Source organism: Lonchura striata, chromosome 26 (genome assembly GCF_046129695.1).
Source record: "Lonchura striata isolate bLonStr1 chromosome 26, bLonStr1.mat, whole genome shotgun sequence".
NCBI classification, from domain to species: domain Eukaryota; kingdom Metazoa; phylum Chordata; class Aves; order Passeriformes; family Estrildidae; genus Lonchura; species Lonchura striata.
Window position 1 is genome coordinate 4,240,036 of NC_134628.1, and position 18,309 is coordinate 4,258,344.

General features: G+C 56.7%; 2 protein-coding genes across 2 annotated transcripts; both read right to left on the minus strand.

Annotated features, from left to right (window-relative positions):
- Positions 1 to 1,371: 1,371 nt before the first annotated feature.
- On the minus strand, positions 1,372 to 9,658 carry MRPS15 (mitochondrial ribosomal protein S15). The gene is made up of 8 exons (XM_021554764.2): positions 9,528 to 9,658; positions 7,838 to 7,900; positions 7,172 to 7,247; positions 6,382 to 6,430; positions 5,766 to 5,850; positions 4,321 to 4,379; positions 2,719 to 2,910; positions 1,372 to 1,561 (listed from the first exon to the last, which is right to left on the minus strand). Exons 1-8 carry the CDS (start codon positions 9,589 to 9,591, stop codon positions 1,430 to 1,432), a joined length of 720 nt encoding a protein of 239 aa, XP_021410439.2. The 5' UTR covers positions 9,592 to 9,658; the 3' UTR covers positions 1,372 to 1,429.
- A 702-nt stretch (positions 9,659 to 10,360) lies between these two features.
- CSF3R (colony stimulating factor 3 receptor) lies at positions 10,361 to 16,871 on the minus strand. The gene is made up of 16 exons (XM_031506775.2): positions 16,863 to 16,871; positions 16,009 to 16,104; positions 15,433 to 15,732; positions 15,224 to 15,347; positions 14,980 to 15,149; positions 14,124 to 14,278; positions 13,725 to 13,884; positions 12,981 to 13,063; positions 12,694 to 12,907; positions 12,368 to 12,556; positions 12,053 to 12,154; positions 11,638 to 11,784; positions 11,281 to 11,421; positions 11,063 to 11,153; positions 10,835 to 10,916; positions 10,361 to 10,747 (listed from the first exon to the last, which is right to left on the minus strand). Exons 2-16 carry the CDS (start codon positions 16,076 to 16,078, stop codon positions 10,361 to 10,363), a joined length of 2,415 nt encoding a protein of 804 aa, XP_031362635.2. The 5' UTR covers positions 16,079 to 16,104; positions 16,863 to 16,871.
- Between the last annotated feature and the right edge of the window lie 1,438 nt (positions 16,872 to 18,309).

The following is an 18,309-nucleotide window of genomic DNA, read 5'->3' on the forward strand; positions in this document are numbered from 1 at the left end:
GTGTGAGTGTGCATCCTCCCGGTGTGTGTGCATCATTGTAATCCATGTGTGCATCCTCCCGGTGTGAGTGTGCATTATCCTGGTGTGTGCATCATCGTAATCCATGTGTGCATCCTCCCGGTGTGAGTGTGCATTATCCTGGTGCGTGTGCATCATCGTGATCCATGTGTGCATCCTCCCGGTGTGAGTGTGCATTATCCTGGTGTGTGCATCATCGTGATCCATGTGTGCATCCTCCCGGTGTGAGTGTGCATTATCCTGGTGTGTGCATCATCGTGATCCATGTGTGCATCCTCCCGGTGTGAGTGTGCAGCGTCCTGGTGTGAGTGTGCAGAGTGTGCATCCTCCCGGTATGAGTGTGCATTATCCTGGTGTGAGTGCATCATCGTGATCCATGTGTGCATCCTCCCAGTGTGTGTGCAGCGTCGCGGTGTGAGTGTGCACCATCCCCGGTACGTGTGTGCCTTGTCCTGGTCTGAGTGTGCACATCATCCCGGTGTGTGTGCATCCTCCTGGTGTGTCCTCCTCGTGAGTGTGCATCATTCTGGTCTGAGTGTGGGCATCATCCTGGCGTGAGTGTGCACATTATCCCTGGTACACGTGCATATTGTCCTGGTCTGTGTGCACTGTCCCTATCCATGTGTGCATGATCCCTGTCTGTGTGCCATCATCCCAGTCCCTGTGTGGACCATCCCAGTCCGTGTGCACATTGCCCCAGTCCCTGTGTGGATCATCCCAATCCATGTGCACATTGCCCCAGTCCCTGTGTGGATCATCCCAATCCGGGTACACATTGCCCCAGTCCCTGTGTGGATCATCCCAGTCCGTGTGCACATTGCCCCAGTCCCTGTGTGGATCACCCCAGTGCACAAGCACAGCCCCAGTGCATGTGAATAATGGTTTAGGTTGAAAGGGACCTTAAAGCCCATCCAGTGTCACCTCCTGCCATGGACAGGGACACCTTCCACTATCTCAAGTTGCTCCAAGCCCTGTCCAACCTGGCATTGGGCACTTCCAGAGATCCAGGGGCAGCAACAGCTTCTCTGGGAAACCTGTGCCAGGGCTTCCCCACCCTCACAGGGAAGAATGTATTCATAACATCCAATCTAAATGTCTTAAGTTTCAGTTTATAAATATCTAAGAAAATGTGGCAGTGCAAACCTCTACACTGGCTGTGCTGAGAGGACACAGGCAGGCCTTGAGCTGTTCCCACTGACAGATCTGCAGGGTACTGCTGGAGCCCCCAGGTCCTCTCACAGCCCGACCTGCCCAGCACTCAGCCTGAAATTAAACTTCTAAACCACTCAAACCACCAGCTGCCCTTCCCAGGTGCTCAAAACGGCTCAGACCACACCACGAGAGCAAAGAGGCTTCAAGTCTTTGGGCAGGTGTTTATTGTCAGCCTGTCAGTGCCAGCCTGGCTCTGCCACTACACAGGTGTCCCCTCCTGTGCCTCCTTCTCCTGCACTTGCTTCTCCTGCTGTTCCCGTGCAGCCCTTGCTCTCGCCTGCCTTTGCTTCAGTCTCTCAGCTGCTTTCAGCTTCTGCTTCTCCTGGAACACCTGTGGAACAGAAGGGAGAGAGATAAAGCTGCCTGCAGAGCTGCTGCCCAGGCTGTTGGCTGCAGGCAGAGCCAGATCAAATCCTCCCTCTGTGCCTTCCTTGCTCCAGGGAATCATCTGAGATCGTTCTGTTAGAGCCACCCAGTCAATCACTGAATCATTCACATTGGAAAAGACTTCTGAGAGCACAGAGTCTAACCTGTGACTGATCCTCACCTTGTCAACCAGGCCAGAGCACTGAGTGCCATGTCTAGTCATTCCTTGAACACCTTTGGTTATCATTTAATTGGATTAAAATTTATCATTTAAAAACCTAAGGCATGTGCAGCTTTTGGTTCTGCTCAGTTTTACCAAAATCTACTGCATGCAGTAGTTTCACTCATATATTCTGAGCAAATCAGGGCAGACAATGGGTGCACCCACGTTTCTGTTCCAAACTGCCATCAAATTATCTCACATATTGGTTCCCATACCAGGATTTGAGAAAAAAAGCTAGTTTGAGTAACACATTTTTGAGCAAACCAGTGGCCCAACCTGAAGTGCCTGAGTCCAGCATGTGTCAGTGCCCATGTAGCTCTTGGCTGAGCTCAGGCAGTTCTCTACAGACAGGATCAAAGTCAAAGCCTGGCTTAAGAGGACTTGGCTATCGGTCTAACTTTTCTATTTCTAACTTTTATGTCGGATTAGGTCCTTTTCTAACATCTCACATTATAATATTAAAATGTTTTAAAAAAGCTATTAAAAGCAGTGACTTAAATTCCCCATATTTTAACAATGCAGTAAAAGATATATTTAATTCTGACAACCTAACACCATCCAATTGTAAAATTGTAAAATAATCTCAAAGTTTACATACAAATCCATCCTATTTGAATATCACACGATTGCACGTGCTGCATCTGCTCAAGATTTACAAATTTATTCCTGGAAACTCCATCCCATTGCAAAGCAACCTGCTCTGTCCCAAACATTCCAGGAGCTGGGCTGACATAACTTCTGCCAAACTTTAAGAATTCTCTGTGGCAGGCACAGTCTTCTCTCTGTGCTCCTGTATGAAAAAATCCTGACAGAGAGAAGACTCTGCCTGCCACGTTTCTCGGTAAATTCATTTCCCACACTTTTGCAGAGGGGTTTTTCCTGTCCAGCCTGCTCCATACCTTGATGCACAAAGCTTTCTTGACCAGCCAGCGCTTGGTGACGCGGCGGGTGTAGGGCTGGGGGGGGCTGTACTGGATGTCCAGCTGCCTGCAGGTGTTCTCAAAGGTGCTGTAGTTCACCCGGCGCAGGTAGCCCAGCATCTTCCTCCGCCGGTCCAGATCCATCAGCATCAGCCTGCGGTTCTTTTTGTCCTGCAAACACCCAAGGTTCACTCCACTGCATCAACCTTTGGTTCTTTTTGTCCTGCAAACACCCAAGGTTCACTCACTGCATCAACCTTTGGTTCTTTTTGCCCTGCAAACACCCAAGGTTCACTCCACTGCATCAACCTTTGGTTCTTTTTGTCCTGCAAACACCCAAGGTTCACTCACTGCATCAACCTTTGGTTCTTTTTGTCCTGCAAACAACCAAGGTTCACTCCACTGCATCAACCTTTGGTTCTTTTTGTCCTGCAAAGCACCCAAGGTTCACTCCACTGCAGGCAGATTGTCCTGCCTGTCCAGTAATTACTGAGAATAAAGCAGATTTTGGCTGAAAGGTGAAGGACAGAGTCTTAGAACAACTTTTGTTGGCAGATGCTGAGAGAACATCAGGTCAGCACAAGCTGATCCAAGGAGATGTCATTTACTTTGCACTGGAATTCCTTTCTCCCTTCCATGGTTGCCACTTCACCTTCCCTGAAGACTGTTTTCAGCTTGTATACAGGTTCAGGCTGTGCCAAAGCTGCAGAAAAGGTCTTCTGGCAAAAACCTGTTTCTCTTGAAGTGTGCTGCTTCAGAATAACAGAAGCATTTATCTTTGTTTTGCCAGAAATTAAATATGAAAATAACCTGTGACTTGGCTCTGACTGCCTGGCTGTTCTTTGGAAGGGCACAAGTGTAGCCTAAGCCTCAGCAGTCAGGGCAGTCCCTCACAGGAGACATGTCCCTGTCCTATAAAAGTGATTTATGCAAAAAATTCAGCCAAGGAATTCAGAAAGGTCCAACTTCAACACTTGGTACAACTTCTGGTGGCTTGTAGTGAAAAGCTCAATTCTGTTCTCTTGTACCCTTCAAGTTTTCATGAGTAACAATTATGCACTACTTTCAAATGCAGTTATCAACCCATTTCCCACCTTTTACTCTGCATAAAGAACCTTTGATATGTGTTTTATGAACATAAATCCAGACAAGATGTCTCAAATTTGGGCCTGAACCCAGGTAGCTGCAGGTAGGGGAGTGGGACATCCACAGAGTGCTGTCCACCAAACATTTCCATGAGCAGAACAAGCACAGACTTTGTGTAATACTGCAGCTGTGTTCACTAATAAGTGAAAACTAAGTGGTGAAGCCCCATCTGCAACGAGGAGAACTGGAGCTCAACTCTGCCCAAAGGAACCTGCTCAGCTGTTTTCTCCCCTACAGTAACAAACCAGAACTCAGACCAGAGCGGGCGAGACTCCAGCTGTGCCTGAGCCAGCAGCTCCCCACACTGGCACCAGGGAGCAGCTGTAACTATTTCATAAACCTCCTCAGCAAAGCCATAATCCCCAGGATTAAAATCCTTTTGTTATAAACTGAGAAAACCACCTGAGCAGCTGTGGGCTCAGATCCCCGAGTTACCTTGGGGTGCCTCTGGAGGTGCTCCTCGAGCGTGCGTATCTTGGCAGTCAAAATAGCAACTGTAAAGGAGAGAGAGAGGAGCTGTGTGAGAGCAGCAGCTTTCCCAGGTGATCCAGGATCATCTGCCTTGCCTCAAGCTGCCAGCTGAGCACTGCAGCCCCTGCAGGTACCTACAGCAGCACAGCAGGGACTGCCCATGGCAAAACTCTGCCCACAGCAGTGTCCACAGCAAAGTGTCCACAGAAAACAGTGTCCACAGCAAAGTGTCCACAGCAAAATGTCCACAGCAAAGTGTCCACAGCAAACAGTGTCCACAGAAAACAGTGTCCACAGCAAAGTGTCCACAGCAAAGTGTCCACAGCAAAATGTCCACAGCAAAGTGTCCACAGCAAACACTGTCCACAGCAAAGTGTCCACAGCAAAGTGTCCACAGCAAAGTGTCCTCAGCAAACACTGTCCACAGCAAAATGTCCACAGCAAAGTGTCCACAGCAGTGTCCACAGCAAACAGTGTCCACAGCAAAACACTGCCCACATCAACACAAAAAACACTGCACACAGCAAAACACTGTCCACAGCAAAACACTGTCCACAGCAAACAGTTCCACAGCAAAACACTGCACACATCAACACAAAAAACACTGCCCACAGCAAAACACTGCCCACAGCAGCACAAAAAACACTGTCCACAACAAGCACTGCCCACAGCAAACACTGTCCAAAGCAGCCCCTGCCCACAGAGCACAACAACCAAGAACACACAACCTGCAGGGCTGTGACTGTTATGAGGCTGCTTAATTAGAGGGTAAGATTCTAACAACACATCATATAAATTTATATGTGAATTTATTCCTCTTGCACTCATTCAATTCCCAGTGATTTGACATTTATTTCGCCTCGTGGGATTTAAGCTCTGGGGGAGCAGACAGCAATAAAGGTTTTATTTTTTTTTCTCAGGGCAGCAGCCAAGTCTTTGGGATTTCAGTGGCATCTTGGGGAACTGAAGGGCTTTGCTGATGACAAAGGAGATGTCAGTGTTGGTCAGTGCAACATGGCCTTTGTCCCTGCACTGTCCCCACTGTGCCTCAGCCACAGCTCTCTGATGCAGAGAAAAATTTGGGTTCTGTGGCTGAATTTGCTTCATTTTGGTAACAGCTGCAGCTCAGTGCTTCAAGTCACAGAAGCACTACAAGCAGAATGATGCACCCACTGCCTTTGGAGGGTGGATGTGGAGCAGGAATTTGGAAGCACCCCAGCAGCCTCTGCAACACTTCCAGACCTGGAGCAGTCCTGCAGGGCATCCTGCAGGCTACCTGCCTCTCAGCAGCTCTCCTGGAGGAGATTCTCCTGAGTTATACAGCAAACTGGAAGTGCTGGGGTGGGAACAGCTGAATAGAAGCAGAGATGTTTCATCTGCCAACAATACCCTTCCCTTTTTTAACTTGCCTTGCACCTCAAAGGAGCCATTGTCACTAGGAGACCTCCTGACCTTCTCCACCAGCTGCTGTGTCTTTACCTTCAGCTTCTCCTTCTGTGGGGCACAGAAAAGAGCTTGTCACTGTCCCAGAACACCAGAGGTCAGAGACACTCTGCTCTCTTCCCAAACACCCAGGTAAAGGCTTTGCAATTCAGACCTTTACTAAGTGCTTTTTCATCTTTTTAAGCTGAAGTGGCAAGCATAGAGGAATGGCATAGAGATCTTTGTGCCACTTTCCTACCTGTTTGTTTTCTGGGCATATGGAAAGTAAAAATAACTTGAAGGACATCAGCTGTCCAGTGCAATGGTTTCTAGAACACAGGAGGTCAGCCACGAGCAGCAACAGAAGAGCTCACTGCCCTGTCACCCCTGAATACTTTCTTCTCTCATTTTAATATGCAATTGTAACCACTTTAGTGTGATAAATTTTAAGAGCAAACTGGATTTAACACTGTATTGCATCACCCTATATTTACAGCCACTTAAAAATACAGTAAGTGAAAGATATTTAACAACACAGACAAGTCTCACATGGAGGTGTTCATTAAATCTATTTTCTTTTCAAGCAAGCAGAATGACACTGACCTGACTTGCCATTTCCAGGGACAGCAGCCGTTTCACCACATCATCCATGCTGCAAGGAGATGGCAAATTAGCTTATAAACCAGAAACACATATATTTAACAACACAAATGAACTCAGGTTCTCAGAAAGTACTCATTTTTTTCAACTTTATTTTATTCTACAAATTTACAGGGACTCTCCTCCCCTCCCAAACCTGACAGCCGGTGCTCACTTTCCTAAGCAAAATCATGGCTTGGATTACATATAGAGTATTATATATAGAGTAGTTTTGCTGCAAAAATATTTAATTTGAAGGCTGGTTCCTTCAGAGAGCAGTGAAAGTCACAGTCGGGCCACTGGAGGCCCTCCCTGCACCACACACAAGCAGCTCTGCATCAGAGCACAGCAGTGCTGAGCCCCAGAGCCCAAATTTGGCAGCAGCTGAACTCATGGGGAGCTGTTTAATGACACTCTATCACCTGAGTTCAGGACAGGCACAGGTTATTTGCAAGATGACTGTTTCTAGTATTTCAAGATTATTTATTTTCTTTTTTTTTTTTTTTTTATTTCTTATGGACTACAAAGCCCACAGAGGGTGTGGGCAACCAGCACTTGATCTCCCATGGATTGTAATCAAGCCCTGACCATTGTCTGTCTGTAAATCTGATTTCAAACTGGCTTTGCCATTTTTGTGCCCACAGAGCATTAATAACTAATTAGTGAGCAGGTGACAGCTTCCACACACCATGTGTTTGTTACATGTAAATACAAACCCCTGGAGAGAGCAGCCATTCCCTCTCCCTCTCCATACCTGCTCATGATTGGGAGATTGGCATAATCTTTCTTCAGCATGGTGGGAGGAAGGTCATCCAGATGGCTGGGGATGTCTACAGAGAGATAAACATTTGAGGGAGAGCAGGACAAAGTCAGAGCTCTGACATGCTCTGAAGGAAACTGGCTGTGTGCTCCACACAAGAAGAGCTGAGCAGATCCAGCTAAGAGAGCAGGAACTGAGTGGAAAAGAATTGGTTCAGTGTCTTCCCTTCAGCCCTCTGGATTTACAACATGGTGTACATATATTTACAGCATTCCACTGAGCTCAGAGATCACAGAATACCAAGAGTTTGTGCTGGAAGGGACCTTAAAGCCCATCTGATCCCACCCCCTGCCATGGCAGGGACACTTTGCACTGTCCCAGGCTGCTCCAAGCCCTATCCAACCTGGCCTTGGGCACTTCCAGGGATCCAGGAGCAGCCACAGCTTCTCTGAGCACCCTGTGCCAGGCCTTTCCCACCCTCACAGATCTGCTGCTGACAATTGTTCACTTCCCCACACTGAGGAGGAGGGGGATTTTATGAGTAACTCCTGAGCTTGCAAGGAACTATTTCTGGAATGATTTCTGTGCCATGAGGGTTCAGCTCTGAGCACACCAACAGCAAAATATTTAAAACATTTGGTCCTGTGGATCCTGACATACCTTTCCTCTTCTTTATCACAGGTCTGGCATAGCCCCTGGCTGCTTGGAGCACAGGACTGCAAGCTGTGGGGGAGAAACAGAAAATTCAGCCTTGTGTGCACTTCTCCAGCTCTGTACAGCCAAATACTGCTCGGTGTGTGTTGCTACAGGACACGAGAAAACACGAGGTGTATTGCTGTTATTGTAAAGGTAAAAAAGGGAAGTTTATTTTCTGACTCCAGCATTTATAGTTTTCCAAAGCTGACAGTGGATTGGAGGGTGAAAGTGCCACCTCTCCAATGACATTGGACAAACTACCAGTACATCAAATTTCTCTGCCTCTATGAAGGAATGTAAAAACAAGAAGCTATTTACAGAAAGTGTGTGAAAAAGTTTGCTACAAGAATGTAAACTCAGAAGGCTTTAGAAAAATTTTAAAAAATCAGGGTGACAGGTGGGTGTGGGGTCAGGGCACTGAGGCTCTGGGTGATCAGTGACCAGGCAGATCTTTAGTCCCAGAGGTGTGTGGGGTAGCTCAGGGTGGCTCTCACACGGTGCTGACACAAACCAAGCTGGGCTGCCTGATAGTGGGAAAATGGCAGGGCTGGAGCAGCAGAACTGACTGCACACACTGAGTTATTGCTACTGAGCAGAGGGAGGGCACCCCCGGGCAAACACGTTCATTTAGAGGGTTTAAACGGCTGAATTAACAGATTAATTAATCTCATTAGCGATGTGGACAGGCTGCTCTGGCCCACCACAGTGTCAGAGCTCAGGGGCAGTGACACCTGGGGGGACAACCTCTGACACAGACATGAATATTCATCACCAGCTGCGACTTCGTCATTCTTTGACCTTTCAAGAACAAACTCCTGATCTCAACATTTCCAAACTTGCAGGATTTCTCCAAAACTACAGTGGTCAGCAACTAAGAACCTGTGTGATCTTAGAGCCCCAATCCTCACCTCTAAGCAGATCCTCAGAGCCTGGGGAAATGACTTCTTTTTCCCATGGAAAATGGACTTTAATTGCAGCCAATTGCCTTGGCCAACAGTGGCGTCTTGACCTCAACATTTCCCAGTTTTGCAGGATTTCTCCAAAACAACAGATGTCAGCAACTAGGCACCTGTGTGATCTTAGAGCCCCAGTCGCCACCTCTAAGGAGATACCCAGATCCTGGAGAAATGACTTCTTTTTCCCATGGGAAATTACCTCCAATTGCGGCCACTCGCCCTGGCCGACAGTGGCGTCCTGACCTCAACATTTCTCATTTTTGCAGGATTTCTCCAAAACAACAGATGTCAGTAACTAGGAACCTGTGTGATCTTAGAGCTCCAAACAGCAGGAACTAGGAACCTGTGTGATCTTAGAGCCACCTCTAAGCAGACCCCCAGAGCCTGAGAAAATGCCAGTGCTCTTTCAGGGCCCTGCTGCTGGGACCAGCACCTGCTTCAGGCCACTCGCCTGTGCCCGGCTCAGCCACCCGCGATCCGAGGGACCCCCAAGGTCATAATGGCAACAAACCCCGCCTGTCTCGTTTCGGGGGGACAGACCACGAACCCGCCGTGTGCCCCCCTGAGTACCCCCGGCCACCCCCGACCGCCCTTTCCCCGCACCCTCAGCTCCCGCCGCGGCCCCGGCCGCTCCCAATTCCTCCAGCGCGAGTTCCCAGCCGCTCTCCCAGCGGCCTCCCGACCCCCGCGGGCCTCACCGGGCTGTGCCCTGCCCAGCAGGGCGGGCCAGGCGCGGCCCGGCCGGGCCAGCAGCGCCAGCATGGCCCGAGTCACCGGCACGCCGCCACGGGCGCCGCCATCTTGCCCAGGCGCCACTGCCGAGCGCCGACACAGGGCGCAGGGAGGGAGCGAACGCCGAGCGAGTCGATGGCCGTCCAGGATCCCGGTCCCGGTCCCGGTCTCCTCTCCGTCCCCATCCTCGTCCCGGTGCCCTTACTGTCCCCGTCCCCATCCAGGTCTCATCGCCATCTCCGTACCCGTCTCGGTTTCGTCTCCTACCTGTTCCCGTCCTCGTCCCGGTCCCGATCCCCGTCCTGTCCCCATCTCGGTCCCGTCCCCATCCCCATTCCCATCCCTATCCCCATCCCCATCTCCGTTTCGGTCCCTTCCCCATCGCCATCCCCATCCCCGTCTCAGTCCCGTCCCCGTCTCGGTCCCTATCCCTATCCCTATCCCTATCCCTATCCCTATCCCTATCCCTATCCCTATCCCTATCCCTATCCCTATCCCTATCCCCATCCCCATCCCCATCCCCATCCCCATCCCCATCCCCATCCCCATCCCCAATCTCCATCTCCGTTTCTGTCCCGTCCCCGCCCTATCCCATCCCTATCCCGCTCGCTTCCCGCAGAGACGCCCGGGTTGTTCTCAGCACGTCCCCGTTTATTTCGGAGGGAGCCGTTCGGCGGCGGACACGCACACAGAGCGGGCTGGATCCGGGCAGCGCCCCGGGGTGCGGCCGGAGCCCCGCGGGTGGAGCCGGCTGCCCGGGGCCGCCGCTGGCGGAGCCGCCGCCCAGCTCCAGCCCGCGCTAGTCCGCCCGGCACTCGTGCAGCTCCTCGGCGCCGCCGATGCGGAGTCCCTGCAGCAGCGGGAAGGTGGCGGGGGGCTCCTCCAGGAACCCCCAATCCCCTCCGCCGCCGCCGCCGTCCCCGCGGCCCCGCAGGTTCTCGTAGAAGCGGGGAGCGGGCTCGGGGAGCAGCCGCTGCCCCCGGTACCCCGCGCCGCCCACCCGCGCGTACTGCACGGGCTCCCCGGGACCCTCCTGCCGCACGTAGGGCCGCGGCAGCGCCGGCGGGGCGGCGGCCGGGCCGGGGGGCTCCTTCCCCGGCTGCTTCCCCGCTTCCCCCTCCAGCACGGTCACCGTGGAGATGGCGGCGGGGCCGGGCTCCCTGGCGGCCAGGACGTGGAGCGGCTCCTGGGGAGCAGCGGGAGGTCACGGGCGATGCCAGCCGTCCCTGCTGTCCCTCCCGTGGGCACCGGGGGAGCAGCCGCCCGCTCTCACCTGCGGCGCCGCTGCCGGCACCCACTTGCCCAGGCTGCTGTTGGCGGGGTCGGGGACGCTGGGCCAGAGCTGCTCCTTCATCCTGGGGACCACGGGGATGAGGGGACTCAGCGAGGCGGGCTGCAATGGGTGGCCTCAGTGCTGGACCGGCTCCCGGCGGGATGTCATCGCTCCAAGGCCACCCTGTCCCACCCGGCAGCCCGGCCCGGGCAGGGCTCCGCTACTCACCGCTCGTTCTTCTGGAAGCAGATGAGCAACACCATGAGGCCGACAAAGACCAGCCCCAGGCTCAGGAAGAGGAACTGGATCTCGGTGTCATCTGGGAAGAGGGACAGGGTCGCAGGGAGCTGCAGCAGGCACCGCCAGCTGTGCTGTGCCATGAGGCAGGACCGGGAGCTGCGGGTCCCCTCCCTCGTCGCCTCGCCCCGGGTGGCCGCAGCCCTCACCCAGCACTGTGGTCACCAGGGTCAGGCTGGTGCCGTTGGTGCTGCCAGCAGCCGTGGATGCCATGATGTGCACCTTGTACAGGGTCGATGGCTTCAGCCCCCGGATGGCGAAGGAGCTGAGGGAGGGATTCACGGTGGCACCTGGGCACACACGGGGCTGTTGGTGTGGCAGAATGCCCCCACCTGCACAGCCCCCCACAGCACACCCCACAGGTATCTGCTGGCAGGGAGCCCTGTGTGGGGCGCACAGAACTCCCTGACCCTCTCTGAGGAGAACACAGGGACTCCTGGTATCTCCACCCAGAATCTCGAGGTGGGACAGAGGACAAGGTCCATGGTGCTGCGGGCAGCACTCACTGGCCATGTTGGTGATGCTGCTGGCCCAGAAGATGGTGTAGCTGGTGATGAAGCCATTCTGCATCTCCACTGGCAGTGGCTCCCAGCATAGCTCAGCCTCTGACTTGCTGATCCTCTTCAGGTGAAGCTTGGGGGCATGGGATGGTGCTGGAAAGAGCAGGACAAGGGGGACCAAGTGCTGAGCAGAGCCACTGCCTCAGGTGGGAACTGATGGGGGGGGTCCCACTCCCAAAGTGTGGGCGTCAGGACCTGCCCATGCTGCAGGGGGGCTGAGAGCACACTCGGAGATGAGACAAATCCAGCCCCCCAAGCTGAGCTCTTTAGTACAGCCCCTGGATTTGGGGTAGGTGGGGAAGAGGTTGTTCCTCCTTTTGGAAGGGCAAAGTCCTGGTGGTGGGGTATCCTTCCCACGTACCCTTCTCCTGGGAGTAGGCTGTGGTGTGCACGGGCACCCCGACCGTGCCCTCATAGAGGGGGTACAGTGAGATGTTGTAGCGCTGGAAAGGCTCGATGCCATCTGCAGGGGAAAGCAGAGAGGGCTGGGAGCTCAGGCCCTGGCTGCTGAGACCCCCCAGCACCAGCCCACCCACCCTGGGGGTGCATCCAGAAGGAGGAGGGAGGGTGGGAAGCGAGCTGGGGGCACGCCTTGGTCCTGGTTTGGTCAGGATGGGTGTCAGCCCCCTGGGACAGCTGAGCAGGGGGTCAGGGCTCCCTGGCAGCCCCCACTTACCCTGGATAAGGGCTCTGGTGGCAGTCCCGTCACGCTCCATCTGCCAGCAGGCGCTGCAGTGCCCAGGCTCGGCTGTCACCCGCTGCCACTCCAGGACGTAGGCGATCACCGGGGCCGGCGGTGCCTCCCAGTGCACCCAGAGGCTGCGCTCGCCGCCGGGCACAGCCCGGAGCCCGGCCAGGGGCTGCCCTGCGTGGGACAAGCAGCCGGGATGGCAGGAGAGGGGAGCACCTCCCCTGTGCAGCCGGGTTTGGAGTCTGCCGTCTCCTTGCTCGGAGCGAGCAGAGCCGCGGGGGATGCGCGGGGGTTTCGGGCACTGCCCTCACCTTTCCTCTGCAGCAGGATGACCTCGGTCGGCGCCGACTCGCCGGCGGCGTTGTAGGCTGACAGGTAGACCCTCCTGGTGGCCGCGGGCACCGAGAAGTTGCACTGGGTGTGGGTGGTGTTGCAGATGGTCGGGGGGTCCCTGCCCCTCCTCCGGGGGCTCAGGGTGACGCGGTAGCCCAGCACTCGCCCGTTGGCGTCCCGCTGCCGTGGGACCTGGTGCGGGCAGGGCGTGTGGGTGGCAGTCCCTGCAGGAATTTCGGGAATGCCCCCGGCCGCCCCTGCTCACCTTCCAGCGCAGCTGCACCTCCAGCCGCCCCCCGGGCCCGGCCGGCTGAGCCCCCCACCAGGCGTCCAGCTTCCCTGTGGGGGCTGCAACGGGACGGGTGCGAGAAGCTGAGACCCGTGTGGCTGTGTCCCCAGCACTGTGCTGTGTGTCCCCAGCACTGTGCCATGTCCCCAGTGCTCTGCTGTGTGTCCCCAGCTCTGTGCTGTGTGTACCCAGTGCTGTGCCTGTGTCCCCAGCACTGTGCTGTGTGTCCCCAGCTCTGTGCCATGTGTCCCCAGTGCTGTCCCTGTGTCCCCAGTGCTGTGCTGTGTGTCCCCAGCTCTGTGCTGTGTGTCCCCAGCTCTGTGCCATGTGTCCCCAGAGCTGTCCCTGTGTCCCCAGTGCTGTGCTGTGTGTCCCCAGCTCTGTGCCCTCTGTCCCCAGCGCTGTGCTGTGTGTCCCCAGCTCTGTGCCGTGTGTCCCCAGCACTGTGCTGTGTGTCCCCAGCTCTGTGCCATGTGTCCCCAGCAATGTGCCCTCTGTCCCCAGCGCTGTGCCATGTCCCCAGTGCTCTGCCGTGTGTCCCCAGTGCTGTCCCTGTGTCCCCAGTGCTGTCCCTGTGTCCCCAGCTCTGTGCTGTGTGTCCCCAGCTCTGTGCCCTGTGTCCCCAATGCTCTGCCCTGTGTCCTCAGCTCTGTGCCCTGTGTCCCCAGCACTGTGCCATCTGCTCGGGCAGAGGGGACCCCGCAGGTGACTCCCACTCACCTTTCTCATGGGTGGTGAAGTTCCTGACTGGGCTCCACTCGCTCCAGGAGGCCAAAGCTGCCGCTGAGCTCCGCCGGCAGCGCATCTGGAAGCGGTACTGCGTGCCGAACAGGAATCCGCAGCGCTGCGCCGAGCCGGCCTGGCCGATGATGCCGCTGACCTGGGACAGCCGGAACGGGGCTGTGCTGCCTCCTGCCTCGGGCAGGGGCTGGCCCTGCCCTGGGCTCGGGGGACACCTTGCTGTCCCACTCACACGGGGACCCTTCTGCTCCCACTGCTCCTCCAGCAGTGGGAGCAGAAGGGTCCCCGTGGGAGTGGGACAGCAAGGTGTGAGGCAAGGCTTGGAGCAGTGGGAGGGTCCCGGCTCCTGCCCGCTCCCCCTGCCCCAGCAGCACTCACCAGAAGCCAGGCAGAGTCCTCAGCTGCCCGGTAGCGCAGCTCACACTGCAGCTCCATGTGCTCTGTGCCCCACGCCACGTCCCAGGCCAGGGCAATGCAGTCGGTCTGGAAGGGGATGGACTGGATGCTCTGCAGTGTTGGGGGGTCCAGCTTGGCTGTAGGAAGGGCAGGGGACAGCTGGAGAGGTGTGTGGTGGGCAGTGCCCAGAGCCATGACCTCACGTGTGCCTGTTAATGCCAGGAGCTGCAGCCAGGGTGCTGCAGCAGGAAGTGGGGGGAATCACCCCAAAACATGTATGAGAATGGCTGGGGGTGAGGGACAGGAGCCAGTGTGTGTTCCCCTGCTTGGGATGGAGTAATGCCCGTGGGAGCAACGCTGGCACAGCTCTGCATTAATGCCTATGCAGAGAAAACAGATTCCATGGGGCCTGGTGCCTGGAACACCCCACATTTGGGTAGGCTTGGGGGTGAGAGTGTGGCATAGGCATGGCAGAGCTCAGCTGGTTCCTGGGCAGCCCTTCCCCAGCCCCAGATGAGGGAGGATAAGTCTCTCCATCTGGGAAGGCTCCTTTTATAAATAGTTTATAGGCTCTGGATCCATTATTAATAGAGCTGCAGAATAAATGGGTAATCAATTGCTGCAGGAGCTGTGGAGTGCAGCAGGTCAACTGGCAGCTCATAACCCGCCGTGCGCGCTGCTCGCTCTGCACCGCGGCGCTGGCACCGATTCATCCCGGCAGGACATCCATCACGGAGCTGCCCGTAAAACGGGACCTCACGGGCTTTAATGTCACTTTAACACCCCTGTCACTGCTGACGAGCTTTCCCCGGCCCCTGACCCCTGCACCATCACTCACCCACGTCCATGGGGTCGATGCAGAGGCGCTCGGACTCGGCCGTGCCCAGGGCGTTGGTGGCAGACACCCAGATCTCCATTTGCCGGTACAGCTGGAGCAGCCGGCGTGGCACGGTGCAGTGGCTGTGCCCTCCTCGCGGGGTGCAGCCCGTCACTGCCCCGGCTCCGCTCCTGTGGCAGACAGGGCAGTGGGCTCGGGGTCCTTGCTCTGGGGTTTGGCAGGGGAGCACGGTCCCGGGACTTACCCCGTGCATTTCAGCACGACGCTGGTGGGGAGGTGGCTGTTGGTTCCCTGCTCCCATCGGCACGTCAGCCCATAGTCACTGAGGTTCAGGACACAGCTGAGGTTGAGGGGCTTTGCAGGAGGGTCTGGGGGAGAACAGCCAGGAAGGAGCCTGAGCAGGTGCCCGTCCCTGCTGGAGAGGAGGGTGACCCACAGTGGCAGCAGACTTACAGCCCGCCCTGATCTCGGCCATGCCAACGCGCTGCTTGGTTCCATTCCACTCCACACAGCAGAACAGCCTGGCCTGTGTGAGGTTGAACCGGGGCAGGGTGAGGTTGGACACCTCTGTGCCTCCTGGACCCTGGTGCTGGCTCCCAGACACAAGCTTGTTGTCCAGCATCCAGCTGATCCGGACCTTCCCCTGCTCCAAGCCGTGGCACAGCTCTCTCTGGATGGTGCAGGATGCTGTGACAGCCGAGCCCAGGGGCACAACGCGGGGGCTCACAGTCACTGAGGCACAGCCCAGTGTCCCTGCGGGCAGGAAAGACATGTCACATCCTGGGCACAGCTGTGACAAAGCCATCTCAGCTCCTCAGCACCCAGGCAGGGTATAGAGATGAGCCTCTTCCCTTAGACGGGCCCCCCTCTCTGGAGAGGAAGAGCCAAGCGTTAGGCAAGGCACCAGCACGTGCCAGGCCCCATCCTGCCCGTGCTGCCGCCGTTCCTGCCCGCCCCGGGCCCGGCCAGCCCGGCTGGGCACAGGGTGCTGCGGGTGGCGTGGGACGGGACAGGATGGAGCGCACTCACCGCCCAGGTGGAGGAGCAGGAGCAGGGAGAGCTGCCGCAGGAAGGGTGTCCCAGCACCGCGCCTGGCCATGGTGTCCTCCGTGGCTTTGGCATCACCTGGAGCGGAGAAAGCACCTTGTCCTGGGGGTCGGCAAGGACTGGGGACGAGGTGGGCTGAAGGAGCCGGGCTCCATTGTCACCGGCTTTCCCTGGAGCAGAATGTCCTTTCGCTGCCAGCGTCAGCCCTTCCCGCAGCCCTTCTGACACCTCCGCCCCCGGCTCGCCGCCCGCGCCGCCACCGCCGCCGGCGTGGGACGCGCAGCGGAGAGACCCCGGAACGCGGGTCCCCCCACACCGCCGTCACCCCGCACCCCATCCCGGCCACAGCACCCTGTGCCCGGCCGCAGCACGGGCTGATTTTATCTCCATTATCTCCAGCCGCTGCCGGGCAGAGATTTGCGGTTTGAGGGCGGGTGAGGGCGGCGGAGGGCGATAAGCTGGGAGAGAAGCGAATGACCGACAGCAGCAGAGCGGGACTGGCCGGGGCTGCGGGGTCTGCCCACGCCCCTCCCGGTTATCCCCTGCCCGCTGCTGGGAATGGCCCTGCGAGCGGTGGCTGCCTCTGCCCTGCCCGGATCCTCTGCCCCGGATGGGTCCCAGACACGTTCCTGGTCCAGGAGGAGCTGCCCACACTGTGCCCATCTCCGGGTGCCCACAGCTCCTCGCCCCCCAAGCCAAAGCACTCGAGAGTGGCAGGGGGACAGCGGCCACCCCTGGGCTCTCGGCACGTGGGGGGACGGGCAGAGCGGCCACAGACCAGATGCTGCTCGGTGGGACCTGAGTGACACCCACCCCTACCTCACCTCCACCCCTACCTCGCCTCCGTCCCTGCCTCTCCTCGGTGTCCGGTGTGCCCGGCAGCCGCTCACCGCCCGCTCCGAGCCCGGGGCTCCGGCAGCGGGCGGCTGGCCGTGCTCAGCGTGTTTGCTAACATGCTGCTTTCCCCGTTAGTTCCTCAAAACCAGGGCCGTTCGTTAGTTGCTGTGACGCTCTGAAGAAGGTGATTGCAAAACACTTCCCTGAAGTCTGCGACCCCCTCGCTCGCCGCAGGCAGGAAAGCCCAGGGGGCGCGGGCACCCTGAGCAGCGCCCGGCCTCCACCCTGCCCGCTCCTGGGCAGGGCTTGGCACAGCCGGGATGGGGCACAGACAGTTCCTCACTGCAACTGCCCTGGGGCCACCGGCCTGGGCTGGGGGACACGGCAGAGGGGCGCTGGGGAAAGTGGCAGCAGGCCATGGGCCAGGGCATGAGCAACTCAAGGGGCAGGAGGCAAACCCAGCTGTGTGATGCCACCTGGGAGCAGCCCGCATCCCCATGCCCGAGTCCGTGTCCGTGTCTGTGGCAAGCACATTTCTCTCCCTCTCAGGATTTTTCATAGAGGTGCACAGAGAGAAATGAAAGAGAAAACAATTTCTATTTCTGCTCCTTGTTTTTCCAATGTGGAATGTGTTTGGAGAATTGTTTACCTGGAGTGAGTGCTTGGTTGGATTCTGGTGAGGATTGTTTGAACCTCATGGCCAATCCAATCCACTTGGGTCTAGACCCTTGAGAGAGGGTCACGAGTTGTGTGGGAGTTAGAGTCAGAGAAAGTAGTATGTAGTTTTAGTATCCTCCTTTTATATAGTATATTAATGTATTTTAGCATAGTTATAATAAAGAAATAATTCAGCCTTCTGAGTTGAGTCAGACATCGTAATTTCTTCCTATTGGGCTCGTCTGCATTTACAATACATGTCCTAGGGTGTGCAGCCCACAAGATGCCCGAGGGCATGATATTCCCACCAGTATTTCCCAGTACTGACCATTAACCCATGCTCTTTCACAGCTCCTTGCCTGGGGCCGTGCCGAGCTGCCGTGCCCACCCGTGCCAGGCTGGAGCACAGCCCCGGCGGGGAATCCCGTGTCTGGTGGGATGGGGCTGGCGTGGGGGTAAACAGAAGTTTGCTCAACCCTCCCACACTCGCAGCCTTCGCAACCAGGGCGGCTGTTGTGCCAAGCGCTGTTTACGCTGGGCTGGGGCGGTGTTGCATCTCCGCGCTACAGGGCTCACATAGCCCCGTGCTGCCAAACCTGGGGGCCAGAGCAGCCCTGGCAGCAGGGTGTGTCGGTGTGCCGGGACACAGCCTGGGGAGATGCGGCTTTGCCTCCTGCCGAGCCGGGCGCTGGCCGGACGGGATTCCCTGGGGCTCTCACAGACAGTCCAAGCAAGGGCACCTTCCCCTAAATCTGCCCTGCTTGTAAGGGGTCAGGCTGCTGCTGGGAG

Coding starts and splice junctions, on each gene's coding strand:
- CSF3R (XM_031506775.2), bottom strand. CDS start 16,078: ATGGCCAGGCGCGGTGCTGGGACACCCTTCCTGCGGCAGCTCTCCCTG. Junction 13,885..14,123: donor AGGACTCTGCCTGGCTTCTG/GTGAGTGCTGCT, acceptor CGGCTGTCCCAG/GTCAGCGGCATCATCGGCCA. Junction 11,422..11,637: donor CAGCATCACCAACATGGCCA/GTGAGTGCTGCC, acceptor GTGTGTGCCCAG/GTGCCACCGTGAATCCCTCC.
- MRPS15 (XM_021554764.2), bottom strand. CDS start 9,591: ATGCTGGCGCTGCTGGCCCGGCCGGGCCGCGCCTGGCCCGCCCTGCTG. Junction 6,431..7,171: donor AATCTCCCAATCATGAGCAG/GTATGGAGAGGG, acceptor ATCTCCTTGCAG/CATGGATGATGTGGTGAAAC. Junction 4,380..5,765: donor TGGCTCCTTTGAGGTGCAAG/GCAAGTTAAAAA, acceptor TCTCCTTTACAG/TTGCTATTTTGACTGCCAAG.